At 36.1% G+C, this 19,747-nt stretch overlaps 1 protein-coding gene across 1 annotated transcript; it reads left to right on the forward strand.

The window, feature by feature from the left end:
* The first annotated feature begins 15,139 nt into the window (after positions 1 to 15,139).
* On the forward strand, positions 15,140 to 16,216 carry LOC103695509 (E3 ubiquitin-protein ligase PUB23-like). Its single transcript, XM_017846970.3, has one exon. The coding sequence runs from the start codon at positions 15,140 to 15,142 to the stop codon at positions 16,214 to 16,216; it is 1,077 nt and encodes a 358-aa protein (XP_017702459.2).
* Positions 16,217 to 19,747: the final 3,531 nt, after the last annotated feature.

Genomic DNA, 19,747 nt, shown 5'->3' on the forward strand with positions numbered 1-19,747 from the left:
AGAAAGAGAACGGTCAAAATGTTGACTTTTAACTTTAGGTCTGAAGTAAAAATCTAGTTCGCAGCCGGGATGGAATCGGGTTGACGGGTGTCCAGACGGAGAGGCATTCAGCATTCTTCTGGCCGTCTCGGAGACGCCGTTGGAAGTACTTTCAGCGGTGTGTGGGCTCGGTACTCAGGAGATGGCCTACTTGCCTGAAGTTTTTAGGCTTTGATTTTGCTCATTTGATTAGTGCGTCAACTTTTGATTATCTATGTCAGAAAACAGAATTTCTCTCTTTTAAATCAAATTTTTAAGTTAAACAAGGAAGTAAACATCAAATGTTAGTTTGTTGCCACATAGTAGTCCTTGGTAAAGTTGGTTGACCTATCACACAAACACAGAGATGGATGGATGGATGGATGGATGGATGGATTCCATATTTTATGGGACATTGACTTATATAGTTAATTGATCTTTTATATTGCCCTAGGAGCATTAATTACTGGTGAAAGTATCTCATGGATCGATTAGGTAAACCACTTCTAGAACAAGGTTTTAGACTTTGGAAATATAAAAAGAAGAAAACGAAACAATAAGTTTACCGTGTCTCTTAGCTCCAATATGCTAAAGTATAGAAAATAATGACCGTATTGCGAGAAAATTAATATATATCTGTTGATATATTTATTTGGTGAGGCAGTAATAATAAGCAAATTAAGGTCATGACATCACTGCTAGCAACTACAAAAAGAATTAATAGTTTGTAACTTATGATTATTTGTTGAATAAGTTACAAATAAATTGTAGCATTCATATGTAACAATTAATATAATTACCTATAACTAAATTTTACTATTAGATTGGAGTATCTCTCTACCATTGAATTCATGAACTCTAAGGATTTTAATTGCTTAAAAATATATTATAATTGTAGAAAAGTTTAAGTTGTTAGACGATAAATCAACAATTGAATGACAAAATCATAGGCAAGGTCTTGCTTGATAAGTCCGTAAATACACAATAAAAAGTGGATTGATGTTATAAGATTGCATTTATTATTATATGGAAAAATGAAAACAAGAAGTTAGCCTTTTAAATAAGATTTTTTGAAGAAGAATTATGAAATTTCACTTGAATTGTCAATTAGAAGGCAGAAATTTGAACTAGTTCAAGAATGAGAGTAAGTAAGTTATGTGTAATATATATCTAGTGACAAGATATACTATTTAGATATGTAATCTTGAAGTCTTAATAGTTAGACCTGCTATCGTTGACCAAGATTAGTAAGACACAAGATTCTACGTTTGTTAACTACATCTTAACAATTGATCAGCGACACCTCATCGACATTGTTCTCTCCTTCATGTTGCTTTCCTCCATCCTAGCATTTTCAAATGCATGTTTAACTCCAAATGGAAGTTTTGATTATTACACCTACTATGATATAAATTGGACTTTCAAATTCAACACTCGATATGATGATTTCTTAGTTTATGCATCAAATGCTTATCTTTATTATCAAACATGATTATCAATGCATTTTTTTGAAAAAATGTCTTTCATGTGCCACCTTTGGTCTAAATTGATTATAATGCCCAAGCATGGGTTGTGCCTAGCTTGTATCTCCATTAAGAAAGTGCTCTTATCCTACTTTGTTCTTTTGAGAAAATTATTTGATGCATGGAAAACAACTATTTATGAAACAAATATGCTATTAAACATACTTTGCACAATAAGGTTTTTGTTAATGGCCTCTTGACCATCAAAGTCTACATAATTGCCAATTATTTATTCAATCAAAAACTTCAAATAAAATATTTTTAGGCAAGAACAAATAGAATATTAGAAAAAGACAAATAAAATAGCTACTAATCAAACTGGGGTCGGCATAAACCATTCCGAATTGGGCAGTTCCGGCCATTCCAAGCCATCCCGGCGGCTGGCCGGCATGGTTCCGGCAACGGAAACGAAATCCATTGCCGAAGGAGGAGAAGAAGAAGAAAAGAGAAAAAAGAGATAGCAAGCGGGGAGGGAGGGAGAGGGAGAGGAAGGAAGAGAGCGAGAGGTGGAAGCCAGCTGGTGGAGCTGGTGAGCCTCGCGGAGGATGCTCCTCCGGGCTCCGCAGCTCCACGACTGAGAAATATGGCGGGTTCCCTTTTTTGTTCGAAACAGGGGTCCAGTCCTTTTTTTAATTTTGCGATGTTTAAGTAAAATCAGCAAGTGAAGTTTTCTCCACCTCTTACCTAGGTCGCCAGCCTTCGACGACCCTCTGCCGGCCTCCACCAGTCCTCTGTAGGCCTCTGACACCCTCCGTCGGCCTCCCTCCCTCTCTCCCACTTCTCTCTCTCTCTTTTCCTCTCTTCTCCATCCTCTACCGTGTTGGTATGGGCCCGGCATGACACGGCATAGACCCATACCGACTCGTCCCGCCGGACAACCAGTACGGTGCCCGGTACCGGTTCCGCTAACATTAAATCAACTAACTTGATATTTAACTCATGTTATGGGCATAAGCTCTCGGTGGCTTGTTGGCATAAACATTTTATGGATCAGGCATTTCCAATCTTAAATTTGGTAGGTTTACTTAGTCAGCCTTCTAAGATCTACAATTGCGGTGTTCCATTTTAATTTTCGTATCCATGTTATGATCACTATAAAGAAGTTTCTAGTCTATCATGAAAGATGTTGCCCAGTAGATATAACCCAAGAGGGAGGGTGAATTAGGTCTTTTTAAACTTTTAGACTACTTCTAAAACTTTTCAATTAATTATGCTAAGTTATATAGATGCACAGTGAAATTTAAACTTAGCAACAGTTTGATGTATAGAATGTAACGAGATTGAATATGCTTGCAACTAAAGGATGCGCGGATAAAAGTTAAGCAAGCAATTTATCTAAGTAAGTAAGTGAGTAAGTTAGACAATGACAAGAATCATTACAAACACAACAAACATATAGTGGTTCGGTGCACCCCAGCACCTACATCCACTCCCCAAGACCTCTTGGGAATTTCACTATAATCCTACAGATTACAGCCGGTTGTTTTACAAGCTCACAACCCAACTTGTTGTTTTGCGAGATAACAACGAACTCGGTCGGTTTTCACAGGCTCACCGACTAGAACCAACCGATTGTTTTTCCGGGTTCACAATCAAACCCAGTTGGTTTTCCCCACAGGCTCACCAACCACAACCTTACAACGATTGTTTTCCGGGTTCACAATCAACCCAGTTGGTTTTTCCAAAGGCTCACCAACCACAACCTAACACCGTTGGTTTTCCTTTTGGCTCACCAACAAACCTTAACCCCTTGATTCAATCCCTTGATTGAATCAAGTTACAAGATATTAAAACAAAGGTTTAAAGACAAATACAAGCTTCTCACTTAAGCAGATATAGCAAATATAAATAAGTAAGGTAAAGAGAAGAAGCCCTCAAACTAATTCGTAAATGGAGGAACTCGGCTTCTTCTTCACTTGACCCTCTTCTGATTTTGCACGAAGTAGAGGATCACCGAGGCAGCACACAGTTGAAGAGGAAGCTTTGGGATTCACTTGGATGCTCTTCTTCTCTCTATTTTGCTTTGAATGGCCCTTTTGTGCTTTAGGGAGATTTTTCTTGTAATCTCTTCTAAATCTCTTTCCTAAATGTTCTCTCCCACTTCCATGCCGTCTCCCCTAGCTCTTCTCTTGATTTTATAGCTTTACATGTCGTGGAACCAGAAATCTAGCCGTTAGAGAGAAAAATAGAGCCGTTGTGCACAGTCTGCAACTCCTGACAAAGTTCCCGTTGGGATCGGAGTCGACTCGCGCGATCTGGAGTCGACTCGGCTGTAGCAGGAGTCGACTCATGCTTTTCTGGAGTCGGCTCGGCAACTGTTCCAGATTTGAATTAAAGTGGTCTTCTCGACTGGGAGTCGACTCGACTTAACCCGGAGTCGACTCGCCAAAATCTGGAGCTGACCTTGCACTTTTGGAGTCGGCTCATCCCAAGGAATCCATAGATGTATTCTTCAACTTGGCTCACTCGAGTCGACTCGTGAATTCTGGGAGTCGACTCGGCGCTCAGAGGCCGAACTCCCGATCTTCTGTCTTTTGGCTCGTTCAGTCTTGGAGTCGACTCGAACTGTTCCGGAGTCGACTCGGCTCTCAGTATCCGAAAAACAGTCTTCTGTCTTTTTGGAGTAGCGCTGCCTTGGAGTCGACTCGAACTGTCTTGGAGTTGACTCGAGTCTCAGAGACAAAAACACTGTCTTCTGTCTTTTGGTGTAGCGCTGTCTCGGAGTCGACTCGGGCTTTGCGGGAGTCGACTCGGCACTCAATGTCTGAAATTGGCTCTCTGACTTTTTGCCTTGTATTTCTCTGGGAGTCGACTCTTGCTTCCTTAGGAGTCGACCTGCCAACCATTGGAGTCGACTCGAGTTCCTCAGGAGTCGACTCGGCTCTCAGGGTCCAAAATAGCTTCTCTGTGTTTCTGCCTTGTTACTCCCTGGAGTCGACTCGTACTATCCAGGAGTCGACTCGAGGACTATTCTTTTGGATTTTTCTTTGAATTTGCTCTTCCAACTTGAGTCCTTTGAACTTGAAACTTGGGCCAATGAAGTGTAACTTTCTTCCAACTTTTCTTGAGAGCTTTGGAGGCCTTCTTGTGTTCTTCCAGCTTGCTATGTTCCTTGCAAAATGAATATTTTTCTCCTTGCAACACAAACATTAGTATTTATACTTCAAGGTTTTTGTGATCATCAAAATCAATCTTTAAATCAATCTTTGGGTCATCAGTCTTCCCCTTTTTGATGATGACAAAACTTGGAGTATATGCAATATAAAATATATTGTGTTCTAGAAGTAGTGCATAGTTAAGTTGTTTAAAGTAGAAAATATATATCTTTAACATATACTTCATGATAATGCTTTAGATTTAATCAACTTAACATAATCAACACATAAAGCATTATGAGCATATACTTAGATATTTCTCCCCCTTTTTGACAACATCAAAAAGATAGTGAAACATTAAGCACAAAGATAAGAATACTCAAATATTTTTTTTTCTGATTGTACTCTGATTTGCATGTCAAATTATTGCAAGGATGTGAATCATATAACTCAAGGCAATAATATTAGAATAAGATTAATGAGCATAGATCAGAGTCAATTAAGATAATTTCAGAGCAGAACACATCGAATGTGATTCCAAGGATAGTTTTCAACTCAAGTGTAGATGGAATCTTTCTTAAGTTAATTCAAGAAGTACCACGAATGATATTCAAAGAAAGCACGAATGAAAATCTAACCTCTCTTCAATAATAAGTATGAAAGCTTGTTCATTTAAGATCTTTTGCCCAATATATTAAGTATTTTATCAACATGAGAGCAATTTAATTAATTTTCAGAGTATAAGATCAAAACTTATATACTTGAAAAACATATCATCATGTTGGATCATTAATTCTTAATGACTTCAAAGTTCTTTAATGATAATAAGAGCATTGGGGCACAAATACCAAAATATGGATTCATGCAATTTTTGATATATCTTAGAGCTCTCTTAAAGACTTTCTTTTATTCCTTTAGAAAATAAGCGCAATTTGATACATAAAAATAGGAATTGGCACAAAATTGAAGTTCTAAGGAGCAGCCAATTAGGACTCATTAGTGAATTTCAAAATAGATTTTCTAAGTGATACTCAAGAAAATTCAACACATTATTCTCCCCCTTTTTTATTAAGTTAGAGGCTCTTAAGATCAACTGTTTGAATTGCAATTTGGTTCATGATTTATGCATAAGATATATTAACCAAATAACAAGCCTCAAGGAGTATCATAAAGATTTTCAGATTTAAATTTCAGATGATACATATTGGAGAGCATTAGGATCACTTTTCACTTGGTATGCTTTCTCTCTCCTTTAGTTATAGATTTATGCGATTAAGTTCCATAAGATCTCTCCTTCTGAGATTTTCTTTCTCCCCCTCAATTGATCATTCTATTTAAGAGTTTAGAATTTGAAGATAATGTTCAGTAAAATTGTCAATCTCAAAAAAAAATTTCATAAGTTTCAGCTTATTTTCATAAGACTCAATGTTTGAGATAAGACAACCTTTATAGAACTCATCTCAAGGTATAAACTCATTATATAATTAAAGCAAGTCTTGCAATATAATGAGGTTCATTAAAATCAATCCATAAAAAGATACTGAATATCTAAAGCTCCCCCTCAAAAGATGCATTCTTCTTTAATCATTCTTTTCTATTGTTGAATTTCAGATTTTAATGATAAACGTGAATAAAACTGAAATTCTATGATATCGAGAATGTAGAGTAATCTATCATTATTCAAAATTTGTAGCAATTACTCTTTCTAATCCTTCAAGAACAAGTTATGCTTTCTCTTAATCTTAGAGAAAATGTGTAGAAATATTAATCAGAAAATGATTCATTTGAAGCTCAGTTTCTTTCAAAAGCATTCACATTTTCTTTCTTTTAGAATCATTTGAGTGAGCTGAAATATTTCTAGCTTTAAAATCATTCACTCTATATATATTCTGATGGAAGTCTTTAAGAATGTAGGAGAGAAAAATATATAGATGATCATTGAGGTATATATATTTATAGATATCTATTTCTTAATCATAGTTTTTCAGCAATGTATACATGAAACACAATAAATCTTTTTAATATCAAAATAAAATCATATATTTAGAAATTTTTGTTTTCAATCAAGATCATCGAAAGACACATCATTTGGACCAATATTAGTATACTTTAAAGATAAGAAATGATATGTTTCGGATGCGTATCGGAGCAATCAACCAAGGCATCAAAATTAATTTTGTTTTTCTTACATTAAGATTTTATTTAGAGATCATATTGAGTTTAAGCTTTTATACAAAATCAGATTCTGAATTTCATAAAGATTTTCAATAGAGTCTTTCAAAGTCATAATTTGAGATATGTATCTTCCACATTGTAGCTCATCTTAAATCATTATGATTGAAAACACATATTTCAATAACATTAGAGCACTTTCAGAATCTTTATATTTAATATTGAGTTTCGATACACAATGGAGGATATTTTAACAAGTATTAGGACATTATGTATCAAAGTTAGGCAAGTAGAAGAATAGATCAAGATCAATTCAAAATAGAAATATACTTCTCTTCTTTTTTTTTTTTGCAAATCTATTTAACTTTCAAAGATAATCGTGAATGACAAATCTGAAATTTCTTTTCAATAGTACCAGAATAAAACATTCAATCAAATTATTTAAGCATGGAGCATTACACAATATTGAGAGTCCGTAATTTAAAGCATCATGCCACATGCAAAACATATTACGTGTTAAGTCATGCATTAAAATATTAAGAATAAGCATGTCAAGGACCAAAATCAATTCTTTTCAAATAAACTCCCCTTATTTAAATATAATCTTGCACTGATTTCATTCTTAAGGTGTGTTTCCAAATGATTAAAGCTTGACTTGATTCTTCTTATACTTTCATTTACTTTGTCATTCATTTTTACTTTCTTGTGCTCTATACTCTATTTGCTCCCTATCCGGTGGAGTTGGAAGGGGCACGAGGTACTACCACTAGCCTCCCTCTTGTGCCGTCTCTAATATGCCCTACACCGAATAGTTGGGTCAAATAGTGCCGGGTACTACCACTAGCCTCTCCATTGGCACCATCCCTATGATGAGCAATATAGAAAGGTTAAAATGTTCACTTTAAACTCTCCCTATTTAAGTGTAATTAATTATGGATTTTATCCCTTCCAAATGTGCCGAATATATTATGCTTGTTTTGCTTTTCCTTAAGATTGAAGTATTTGCCTTTGCTTAGATTTTACATCTCTTGAATAATATCCATTTTCTTTTCTTTATCTCTCTCTCTTTTTGTTATTCTCAAGTAATTTACATGAAAGAGTAGAATAAAGAAATAATCTTATGTATCATATAGATGTATATCATGCAAACAACATTTTCATTGTGCTCAAGGATTCATAATTTCTCACAAGTTATTTTAAATCAAAATTTTAAGCATAAACTTGTGTATTTCATGGTTATGACATAGGCAAAGATATATTTTAGTTTGGGCAAACCATGAAACAATTTTTAAAAGTATAAGTCAATCAATATATATATATATAGACATGATATCAAAAATTTATAATTAAAGACTTTAATCATGCCATAATAAGATTTAAGTTATTGACTTTGCTCAATTAATTTATGAGAGAAGTATCTAGAATTACCAATTCATTCTGCATTCTTCAGTCAAATACCTACTAGATTTCTTATGTATGAACTTTTGGCTGAAGAAGGTCCTCTCTCTTGTTTGCATGTGAATGTTTATTGTATCTTACATGGAGATATCCTTCAAGTTGAGATCTCTCATTTTCTTGCTCAAGGATCCTGCATTATTAACAAACTCCTTTTCTTTCTTGAAAGAAAGTCATTAGTTCTTCAAGATACAAAATATTCATCCAACATATCTTTTTTTAACTAGATGACTCAATATAAGATATGACAATAGTTGCATGTTGAGTCACTTTATTCAAGAGATTGCCTAAATATAAGCAAGCACATATCACTTGAACTAAAGAGATAGTTTCATTAACCAAGATGGTTCAAGGACAAGCATGTGAGGCAATAGAAAGATTTATCAAGGTCAAATCAATTTTTTATTTTCAGAATTAATTTAGCTTAGATTCTATTTGCTTAAGATAATTATCAATAAGACATGCTAGCTAAGTTTTGATCAAATTGCCTTAAACAATTGTTTCTATCAAAATCCAGATTATGATTCATTTGTTATCAATAAATTATGATTCATTAGAGTTAGATTGAAGTCTTGCACAAGGTCACATAATGATCACACAATCTGGTCTATTAGGTATATGATAAAATAATTATTCTATCATGCTTTTGATGCTTGTTCCAAATCACAAATTGCTTTATCATATTTGTAATGAGTGTTTTCAAATAAGGTGGTTATTTTACATAGATCCTTTTTTTTTTAATGAAATAACCACACAGGAGTGTATTCTACACATTCATTTAACATAATATAAAGCTCATAAAGCAAGCAAATGATAATGGTGATCTTTACTTCTAATCATGCAAGAATTTCATCAAGATTTATTTCATCTTTTCTTGATTTAGTCTTTTAGTAGTTATCAATTTTTCTTCATTAAGTGCATTTCTGAAAAACTCAATTTGGTTCTAATTATTAACAAGTTTTCAGATTGTTATATGTAAAAGATTAACCATATACATATATAATTTGATTTTAGTATTTTGATAATAAATCATTAGTCTCATAAAGAATAAACTGAATTGATATTTCTTCAACTAGAATCTTTTCATTGAATATTCTATACGCATTGCTTGATGAATGATATCCAAGGATAGAAATATCTTTATCAGATTTGGCATTATTTTCAAAAGACCATATCAAGCATATCATAAGCTACTGAAAAATATGAAAGATATGCAATAGATCATTTTCTATTTTTCAGAAGATCAAATGGAGTTTTTATCAATAATAGACCTAATAGAAACCATATATATGACAAGCAATGATGATAGCTTTTAACAAAAAATCATTTAAGTGGATGACTATCATACAACATTGCCTTCTTCATTTCTTCAAGGATTCTATTAATCCTATTTTACTTATAGTGTTCTTGGTGCAGAAACAATTGAATTCAATATTATTTTCTGTGCACAACTTAATACAGAATTGGTTTTCAACACTATGCCATGATCTCTACTTTCATAGTTTGCAAACCTTTTTCATTTGATCCCTTTTTGTGAGTTTGTGCCAATGCAGAAAATATTTCAATTTAAGTGCCAAGAACAAAACCAATGTAAGCTTTTGAAAACTTAGTATTGGAAACAACAACTTTAGATTTAGAAATTGATTTTTGTTTGTTTCCTTAGTTAACATGCATAGTAACCTTTGACCTTTCAGAAGATACTCTAAGTAAGCCAATGGCAAGGTCTTTTGAGATTAAGTACATACTAGCATGAGTTGATTTTATATCCCAAAGATGGTTTCTTTAATCTTGGTATTCATAGTGCATATATTCAAAGGCATACCAAGTGCACATTTTCATATCTATGATCGATAAACAATAATGTCATGGATAAAAACTCTCAATCAAGCATATAGAGAATTCATAGAGTTATTCTTAGTAACTTATCCAATAGTGAGTAAATCATACTATAAAATGAAGTGATTTGATACTATTTTCAAAAGTATTTTCTATATCACAAAATTGATCAATACTTGCAATTCATATTTTAATCAAATACTAAAGCAAAAGTAATGATGAGATGCAAGGGTTACTGATTTCATTATTATTATTTTTTAATTACTTTTCATAAGTGTATTTTAAGTTTCACTCTTTAATGTGTGTCTAGAGCACTCATTTGTATGAAAGTTCCATTTGTTTCATGGGTATCTTGGCACACCTTCATCTACATCCTCATATTTTCATTTTGGGTACCCAAGCTTGCTTGGGTCCTTGAGAGTTAGGACATATAGTTCTTTTTGGAATCCAAATTTGTTTAATTATAATAACTTTACTACTTAATTTAATTATGTTAGAACGATAGGTAAAGTTGTTATGCCCATTCTTTTCATGTTTGAAATAAGTTATCTTATTTAATGGTTTGCTTGGTGAATTGATAACCTTTCTTTAGGGATTCATTGCTAAGTGAAGGAGTTAAGCCAAATTTTGATTTATCAAAATCAGCATGTTGGCTTTCAAACATCATTTTTAATCTTTCTGAACTTACAGTAAATTTGTTAATAAAAGACTTCAATTGGTTAATTTCTTTACTTAAGTTTTGATTTTCTTTAATTAAATTCTGATTTTTCTGAATTAATTGTTCTGAATTTAACCTTAAAATTTCATTTTCAGAATTTAGTTTATCTTGTATTTCATCATTAGAATTTCTTTCTTTTGAAATTTTCAGATTTAGTTTCTTAAGATTTTTATTCTTCACCGCTAATTTTCTACATTCACCATACAAATCATGAAAAGCATTTAATAATTCATCATAAGAGAATTCTTTTTGAAAATCATTTGAGGTAAGAGTAGATTCAGATTTTACCTTGTCTTCTTGTGCCATAAAGCACGAGTTAGTTACCTCTTGTAGTTCCTTGGAGCTAATATCATCATTGTTGCTCCTAACTTTTAATTTCTTGCTTGACTCTTTCTTGGTCAAGGCTTTCTTTCTTTTTATCTCTTTCTTCCTTTCTTCTACCTTCCTCTTCTTCTTTGTCTTTAGGAAGCTTTTGAATCTTTCTTCCTGATTTAGAGTGTTTCCTGCATGCTCAATGTTAGTCTTGCAATTATCCTCAAGTAAACTAACATGGGGTTCTTCGGAAATATCATAAGTTGCTTCAAGAGTATCCCATATTTGTTTGGCAGATGAACATATACAAATTTGGTTGAAAATATTTTTATTAAATGCACAGTAGAGAAGGTTCATAGCCTTAGCATTTAGTTCAGCCAAATTTTTATCGAACATACTTTCAATTAATTTCGTGGGTGTGTGTAGGCCATTTGTTATGACATTCCATAACTCATAGTTTTGTGATTGAGTAAAGATTTTCATTCTAGCTTTCCATTGAATATAGTTAGATCCATCAAACAGTGGAGGTCTGTTTGTGGAAAGTCCCTCAGCAAGTAATACGTTATGTGGGGTTGTCATGATCTTTGGCTCTAGTCGGTTAAGACTACAAATAATATTTGAGCACCTGCTCTGATACCACTTGTTGCCCAGTAGATACAACCCAAGAGGGGAGGTGAATTGGGTCTTTTTAAACTTTTAGACTACTTCTAAAACTTTTCAATTAATTATGCTAAGTTATATAGATGCACAGTGAAATTTAAACTTAGCAACAGTTTGATGTATAGAATGTGACGAGATTGAATATGCTTGCAACTAAAGGATGCGCGGATAAAAGTTAAGCAAGCAATTTATCTAAGTAAGTAAGTGAGTAAGTTAGACAATGACAAGAATCATTACAAACACAACAAACATATAGTGGTTCGGTGCACCCCAGCACCTACATCCACTCCCCAAGACCTCTTGGAAATTTCACTATAATCCTACAGATTACAGCCGGTTGTTTTACAAGCTCACAACCCAACTTGTTGTTTTGCGAGATAACAACGAACTCGGTCGGTTTTCACAGGCTCACCGACTAGAACCAACCGATTGTTTTTCCGGGTTCACAATCAAACCCAGTTGGTTTTTCCCACAGGCTCACCAACCACAACCTTACAACGATTGTTTTCCGGGTTCACAATCAACCCAGTTGGTTTTCCCAAAGGCTTACCAACCACAACCTAACACCGTTGGTTTTCCCTTTGGCTCACCAACAAACCTTAACCCCTTGATTCAATCCCTTGATTGAATCAAGTTACAAAATATTAAAACAAAGGTTTAAAGACAAATACAAGCTTCTCACTTAAGCAGATATAGCAAATATAAATAAGGTAAAGAGAAGAAGCCCTCAAACTAATTCGTAGATGGAGGAACTCGGCTTCTTCTTCACTTGACCCTCTTCTGATTTTGCACGAAGTAGAGGATCACCAAGGCAGCACACAGTTGAAGAGGAAGCTTTGGGATTCACTTGGATGCTCTTCTTCTCTCTATTTTGCTTTGAATGGCCTTTTTGTGCTTTAGGGAGATTTTCCTTGTAATCTCTTCTAAATCTCTTTCCTAAATGTTCTCTCCCACTTCCATGCCATCTCCCCTAGCTCTCCTCTTGATTTTATAGCTTTACATGTCGTGGAACCAGAAATCTAGCCGTTAGAGAGAAAAATAGAGCCGTTGTGCACAGTCTGCAACTCCTGACAAAGTTCCCGTTGGGATCGGAGTCGACTCGCGCGATCTGGAGTCGACTCGGCTGTAGCAGGAGTCGACTCATGCTTTTCTGGAGTCGGCTCGGCAACTGTTCTAGATTTGAATTAAAGTGGTCTTCTCGACTGGGAGTCGACTCGACTTAACCCGGAGTCGACTCGCCAAAATCTGGAGCTGACCTTGCACTTTTGGAGTCGGCTCATCCCAAGGAATCCATAGATGTATTCTTCAACTTGGCTCACTCGAGTCGACTCGTGAATTCTGGGAGTCGACTCGGCGCTCAGAGGCCGAACTCCCGATCTTCTGTCTTTTGGCTCGTTCAGTCTTGGAGTCGACTCGAACTGTTCCGGAGTCGACTCGGCTCTCAGTATCCGAAAAACAGTCTTCTGTCTTTTTGGAGTAGCGCTGCCTTGGAGTCGACTCGAACTGTCTTGGAGTCGACTCGAGTCTCAGAGACAAAAACACTGTCTTCTGTCTTTTGGTGTAGCGCTGTCTCGGAGTCGACTCGGGCTTTGCGGGAGTCGACTCGGCACTCAGTGTCTGAAATTGGCTCTCTAACTTTTTGTCTTGTATTTCTCTGGGAGTCGACTCTTGCTTCCTTAGGAGTCGACCTGCCAACCATTGGAGTCGACTCGAGTTCCTCAGGAGTCGACTCGGCTCTCAGGGTCCAAAATAGCTTCTCTGTGTTTCTGCCTTGTTACTCCATGGAGTCGACTCGTACTATCCAGGAGTCGACTCGAGGACTATTCTTTTGGATTTTCCTTTGAATTTGCTCTTCCAACTTGAGTCCTTTGAACTTGAAACTTGGGCCAATGAAGTGTAACTTTCTTCCAACTTTTCTTGAGAGCTTTGGAGGCCTTCTTGTGTTCTTCCAGCTTGCTATGTTCCTTGCAAAATGAATATTTTTCTCCTTGCAACACAAACATTAGTATTTATACTTCAAGGTTTTTGTGATCATCAAAATCAATCTTTAAATCAATCTTTGGGTCATCAAAAGATATGTCATATTCCACTTTAATATTCATATCTACGTTCCCTGATCATAAGAAAGCAGACTTTCCCATTTCATTCAACAAAAAATGCAAAGGAGTGCTACTCAATTTTCTCATCACACACTTAAAAATCTCCACTAGTTGTTCCACCTGCTGTGGTACTGCAAATTATAAAATTTTAACTAGCGTGTCCACAAACGCCTCCTGAGTTGCACCAATCCTTTGATGCCATCTTGATGTTCACCTATCAACTTGTACCTCAGAAATTTACCCTCGGCTATCAGAGCAGCAGTTTTAACCTAATCCTCTTCGCCGCAGTTTTAACCTAATCCTCTTCGCTGTCAACAAATCTATTAGTTTTCGTCCAACATGTCCTGCTCCCGCCGAAAAGGGGAATTCGCCGGCGACAGACCTTTGACCGACGCCAAAAGTCCAAGAATCTAATCAAGCGGAGAACAGTCAACCACTCCACCGTGTTATCCATGACGTATCAATCCCTGATTAGCTGCGACATGGCCAAAAAGTCAACTTTTTTAATGGGCCCAGTCGATATGCACCAACTTGCTCCCACGTCAGCATCTGCCGTCCATCGCTCGCGGTTTACGATGCCCTACAGGTTCGCAAAGTTGGCGGTCAGTGTCGGAAAATCTAGTTGGCACTCTTCCAGCCGTCCGATCAACAAGATCAAAAACTTCCAGTATATCTCCGCCATAGAAGTCATACATCCGAACAGTGAGTCAAAAGAACAACTCAACCCTAATTTCTTTCACGACATTGCATGTGATCTCCATCGCTTACATCTATGTAACATTAAAACTTAAAACCAACCACCAAGTTGTGTACTATTCTTTTGTAAATATTATGGTCCTTAATTGTGCTCGTGGTCTAATCTATGCCCATTCCTTTTCCCTCTCACTGCCCTAAATGCTCTTCACGTAGCGTCTCTTCTTTGACCCTTCTGAACGGCAACAACCAACCAACCTTTCCATCCTCTTCTTCCATACCCATTAATTCATAAATCTCAGCTCACCTTTACGGGATTCAAAAGGTTCTCTATCCACCTATCCATCAAGCTAGTTGTATCTATAGAGATCTAAATTATCCCATCAAGAAGAAGGAAGGATTAATAGAGGAGGAAGAGGAGGAAGGGAAGAATGGATGGGCCTGAGATCCCTCCTTACTTCCTATGTCCCATATCTCTTCAGATCATGAAGGATCCAGTCACCATATCGACCGGCATCTCCTACGATCGATCCAGCATCGAGCTGCAAGACATGCCTGATGACGAGGCAGCCCATCGACGACCGAACTCTCACCCCCAACACCACCCTCCTCCGCCTTATCCAGTCTTGGGCCACTGGAGCCTGCAAATCCTCCAACTTGTCTACCGTCGTTACGCCGAAGCCTGGCTTCAGCATCTCTGATATCCTTTCTGAGCTTAGCGATGCCATGATCAATCCTGACCTCCAAATAAAAGCTCTGAAGAAGATCAGGTCACTGGTACAAGACGATGCTGACAACATAGCTTGCATGGAGATAGCCGGCATCACGTCTCTCGTTGCATCACTAATCGCAAGACATGAATCACCGTTGGAGACTATAAATCTCAATGAAGCTTCAACAGCAGTTGTCGAGGCCATGAGTGTGCTGCGTCTCCTTGAGCCATCGCCTGAGACGTTACAACAAGTCTCGGAGCACAAAAATGGTGAGCTCATCACGTCTCTATCTTTACTATTGCATAGAGGTTCTTACCGATCTAGAAATCATGCCGCCCTACTCCTTCGCTCGATCTTTAAAGTGGTCGGCCATGGCTACAAAACCAGTCTACCCCCTAGTCTATTTGAAGGGGTGGTGGAGATACTTAAAGACCACAACTCGAGCCGTGCAACAACCATGGCTTTGCTATCTATTCTAATTGAAGTGCTTCCTCATGGGAGAAACCGAGTGAAGGTGGTCGAGGCCGGGGCTGTGGCTGTGATAGTAGAACTATTGGTGGAGGAGAGGGAGGATAAGAGGAAGTGTGAGAATATGTTGTATCTATTGGAGTTGGTTTGTGGGAGGGCAGAGGGAAGGGCAGCCTTGATGGCACACCCGGCAGGGGTGGCAGCAGTGGTGGGGAAGGTGCTGAAGGTGTCAAGCATGGCGATTGAGAAGGCAGTGAAGGTGTTGGGGTTGTTTCGTAGGCATTGTGGGGTGGTGGAGGAGATGATGGAGGTGGGAGGAGTGGGCAAGCTTTTCATGGTGGTGCAGGTGGAGGGCAATAGGAAGAGCAAGGAGATGGCTAAGGAGATCTTAGGGATGCACCTGAAGGAATGGAGCAAGCTCCCTTGCTTCTCTTCCTGTTACTTGGCATATTGAAAGGAAAAAGAAGTTTGCGTCTGGGAGTGCTAAATATTTCCTTTGGATTTTCTAAACAAATAATCACTTAATTTTCTTAATCTTTTTTTGCTTTTTCTTTCCACTTTAAATTATGGAAGGATCTAGTTTGTAAGATTGGAATTGAAGTCGAGATTGCAAATAATATTGTGCAAATGCACCAAAAGAAGGGCGAACATTATATATGTGGCACAAATGCAAAAAAATAATAGTTTCTAATAAAAATAATATTAATAAAGTTTATTTCCAAAAAAGAAAAGAAAAATATTCATAGAGCAATCTAGCACCTTTTATTATTATTATTATTGTGAGTCCAAGCAAGTTGTAACATTCTTATGATAATACAAGACAGCTTGCTGAAGATTGTATTTTTCAAGTTTGAAGAATATACTCAATTATTGGTGATTATACTTATGGACATAAGGTAGAATCTAGATTTAGCAGGGATAAAAAGGTACTTCCATGATAGTGTCATGATACAAATTGTTGATTAGATCGGAACCTTCCATCATAAAAACATAATCGGAACCTGTATTGATATTGCAAATACGAAAGGGTGGAAATGCAAAGAGAGGGATTGGATATGCATCAGACACTGGAATATTAGTTTCTTTTCCTCCAGCTTGAAGAGATAAATGGATAATTTGACTATTCTTCTTTTTTACAAATTGGTCAATGATGTAGACATTGAAATTAATTTGCAAAGTGTCCTTTTTCTTGTATCTCTCAACAAATTAGGAAGTTTTGAAAATAGATATAGGGAAAAAAACTTAACAAAAAATAAATTTTAGTATTTTATTTTATAAAACATTATATATTTAATTTAATTAAAATTATTTTTTACATATTTCGGTATCCTTTTTTTGTTTTTTGTCGAGTCAGATACCTGGGCACATCTTTTAATCCAATTCTCGTATTTGTCTCCATGTAACACAGGCAAAAAATATTTTGCCTTTCAAAAACAGGAGAACAGAAATTCTCTTAGAATTTGTAATCAGTATTTGTTCCACATATAATTTAGTGTTACACATTGTGCTCATATAGAGAGAAACAAGACAATGTATTATTATTTAACTATTCAAATTAGAACTGGTACAACCAAAGAAAACATGGGAACATGAGTTTCAAGTGATCAAGGAGTTGAATGACATTAATTATCAGACGCAGCCATCACCTATATAACCTTTGGAAACCTTCTATATATCACTTATATCACAATCATGAAATAAAACTTAACAAATTAAATTATAGTAAAATTTTAACATGATCAGCTTGTATAGAGTGTTTTCTGAGAGCAGAGCCATTCGTTCATTTCCTTATGCATCCCATCATTAAACATATTTATGCGATCTTTTTAATCAACTTGTCCCGCAATGATCTTTGATGGCAGCTGAGGGCATATATGTGGAGGAAAAAAAAAAAAAAACTACTTAAGTCTCTTAACAAGTTTTATTGAGAGGAGAGTGAACATAATGCCAGAATAGGTTTGATTAATGACAAACATTTTTGATGATATTCCAGTTGTCTAGTAAGCAGATCAAATTTCATGTTTAATTAAGAGGAATTTATGACTGGCACTAATTCTGGACTAGAATGGCCTGATGTTTTGTCTGTCAAGATTCAAGAGAATGGCAAATGATGAAGCTGATGTAATTAATACTCTCTTTGCCCCTCCAACAGTCATTTGAACTAAAGCAAGCCTTAATGACAACAAGAATAAAAGAGAGGGTCCCCAAAAGAAAATTAGTTCATAAAAGAAAAATATTCAAGAGAAGAACTCCAAATATTTACAACTCCTAAAACTTTAAATTCTTCTTTCGTTGTTTAAATCATGATGAGGATATGGACTTCTAGAATTATAATGCACTGCAAAGACAAGTTCGCTAACATTACTTCAAGGCAAGGACATCAAAGCATATCTTGGTAAAAATATTTTTTGGGAGAATATAAAGGCATCCATAACGTGTTGGGCGAGTGAAGTTGCCTTGAGGGCCTTCAATGGATGTCTTTCCTCCTTACTCCAGAATCCTCTTCATTCAATGTTTCTGGTCAGACAAATAAGACATGCATGATCAAGTTGTTGAATAGGTAGATATTTGACTTCTTTAAAAGTATTTTTAGATTTTGAATGTTCTGCTCATTGAGACCAATCATAAATAAGAGTATTTGCAAGATAGCAGCATATTTGCATGCCAATACTCCAAACCTTTGATAGTACTTGCTCGATAATCCCCTTCTATCTATTGGTCCAATCCCACATAGATATGGTCCGACTAAATTTCTCCAAAGTTTTGGTGCTTCTTTAATCAACCGAGGGAACTAACATGATCGTGATGCATATTTGACCTGGGATTGAATGCATAGAAAAGTTAGCTAGCTAGCATTTGAGCTTTAGTTTATTCCCTATTTGTATGTCTATGATGTTACTAAAATTTTAACTTTCTTAAATGAAAATCTGTAAATCATCTATGCAGAATTGCATATTATCATTACATATGATTATCAAATATCTTGCTGCTCCCTGTTCATCATTTGGTACCCTTTTGAATGAAATTTTGAAAACATGTATTCAAGAATTGTCTCGATCACCTTCTTAATGTTATTTGTATGTGCTCCTATTGGTGATTGCCAACAGCTTAATTGAGTCATATTGAAAAAAGCAAGGATAATATTTTGTGAAAACATGTGCATAAGTAGAAAGTATCATTACATTCTAGCATGTAACACTATCACCCTCAAATTTCATAATCATGCAGGTTAAAAACAATCTAACTTACATGGCAATTTTCTATTTTAGAGCACTCTTAAGAATCCCTTAAGAGCTGCTCTTGCCTCCAGCGGGCAAGGGTATAAAGCAAAGCAGAATCCTAAGTGATCCTGTTGTAGAATAAGAGCAAGTTTGCAGGAGCTGGGCGAAGATGATGAGATTTTGGATGATAGGAGTTGCCGAGGGCAATGAAGGGCGATGAGACTTTATAAAGTCCTTTATGCCGTATTTAAACATACCCTAATAGGATTCTAACTGATTGGGATATCTAAGTAAGTAACCTAATCAAAGGAGTGTGCTGCCTCATGATGACACGTGTCAATCCTTGGAAGAAGAGAAGATATATCGGCTAGAATCATAGCTAGAGGGGTGACAACTTTTGGAGAGTGTGGGAATCCCGAAAGAGGGGGATTTCAATTAAGAGGGTCTCGAACCAAATACTTGGGCAAGCACCTAGAAATTAAAGCTTTGATATCATCTTGGTCTTGCCCAAGGAGCATACTGTGTTGTCGAGAAATAGATTGACGAATATGGCGCCCTCAACACCTTTTAGAGGAACATACCAACTTCAATATGGGACCTATATAACATCCTACAGGTTGAATAAGGAGAGCATTAGCTAGCATGAGCTGGATAACCATCAAAGATAGACCGAAAAAGGACTAGTTGTGTCAAGGTTAAGGCCAAGCCAGTATGACCTATGGGGTTCCTTTATTGGCCTTGCAAAGCAAGCATGATATGATTTG

This window comes from Phoenix dactylifera, chromosome 17, assembly GCF_009389715.1.
Source record: "Phoenix dactylifera cultivar Barhee BC4 chromosome 17, palm_55x_up_171113_PBpolish2nd_filt_p, whole genome shotgun sequence".
Taxonomy (NCBI): domain Eukaryota; kingdom Viridiplantae; phylum Streptophyta; class Magnoliopsida; order Arecales; family Arecaceae; genus Phoenix; species Phoenix dactylifera.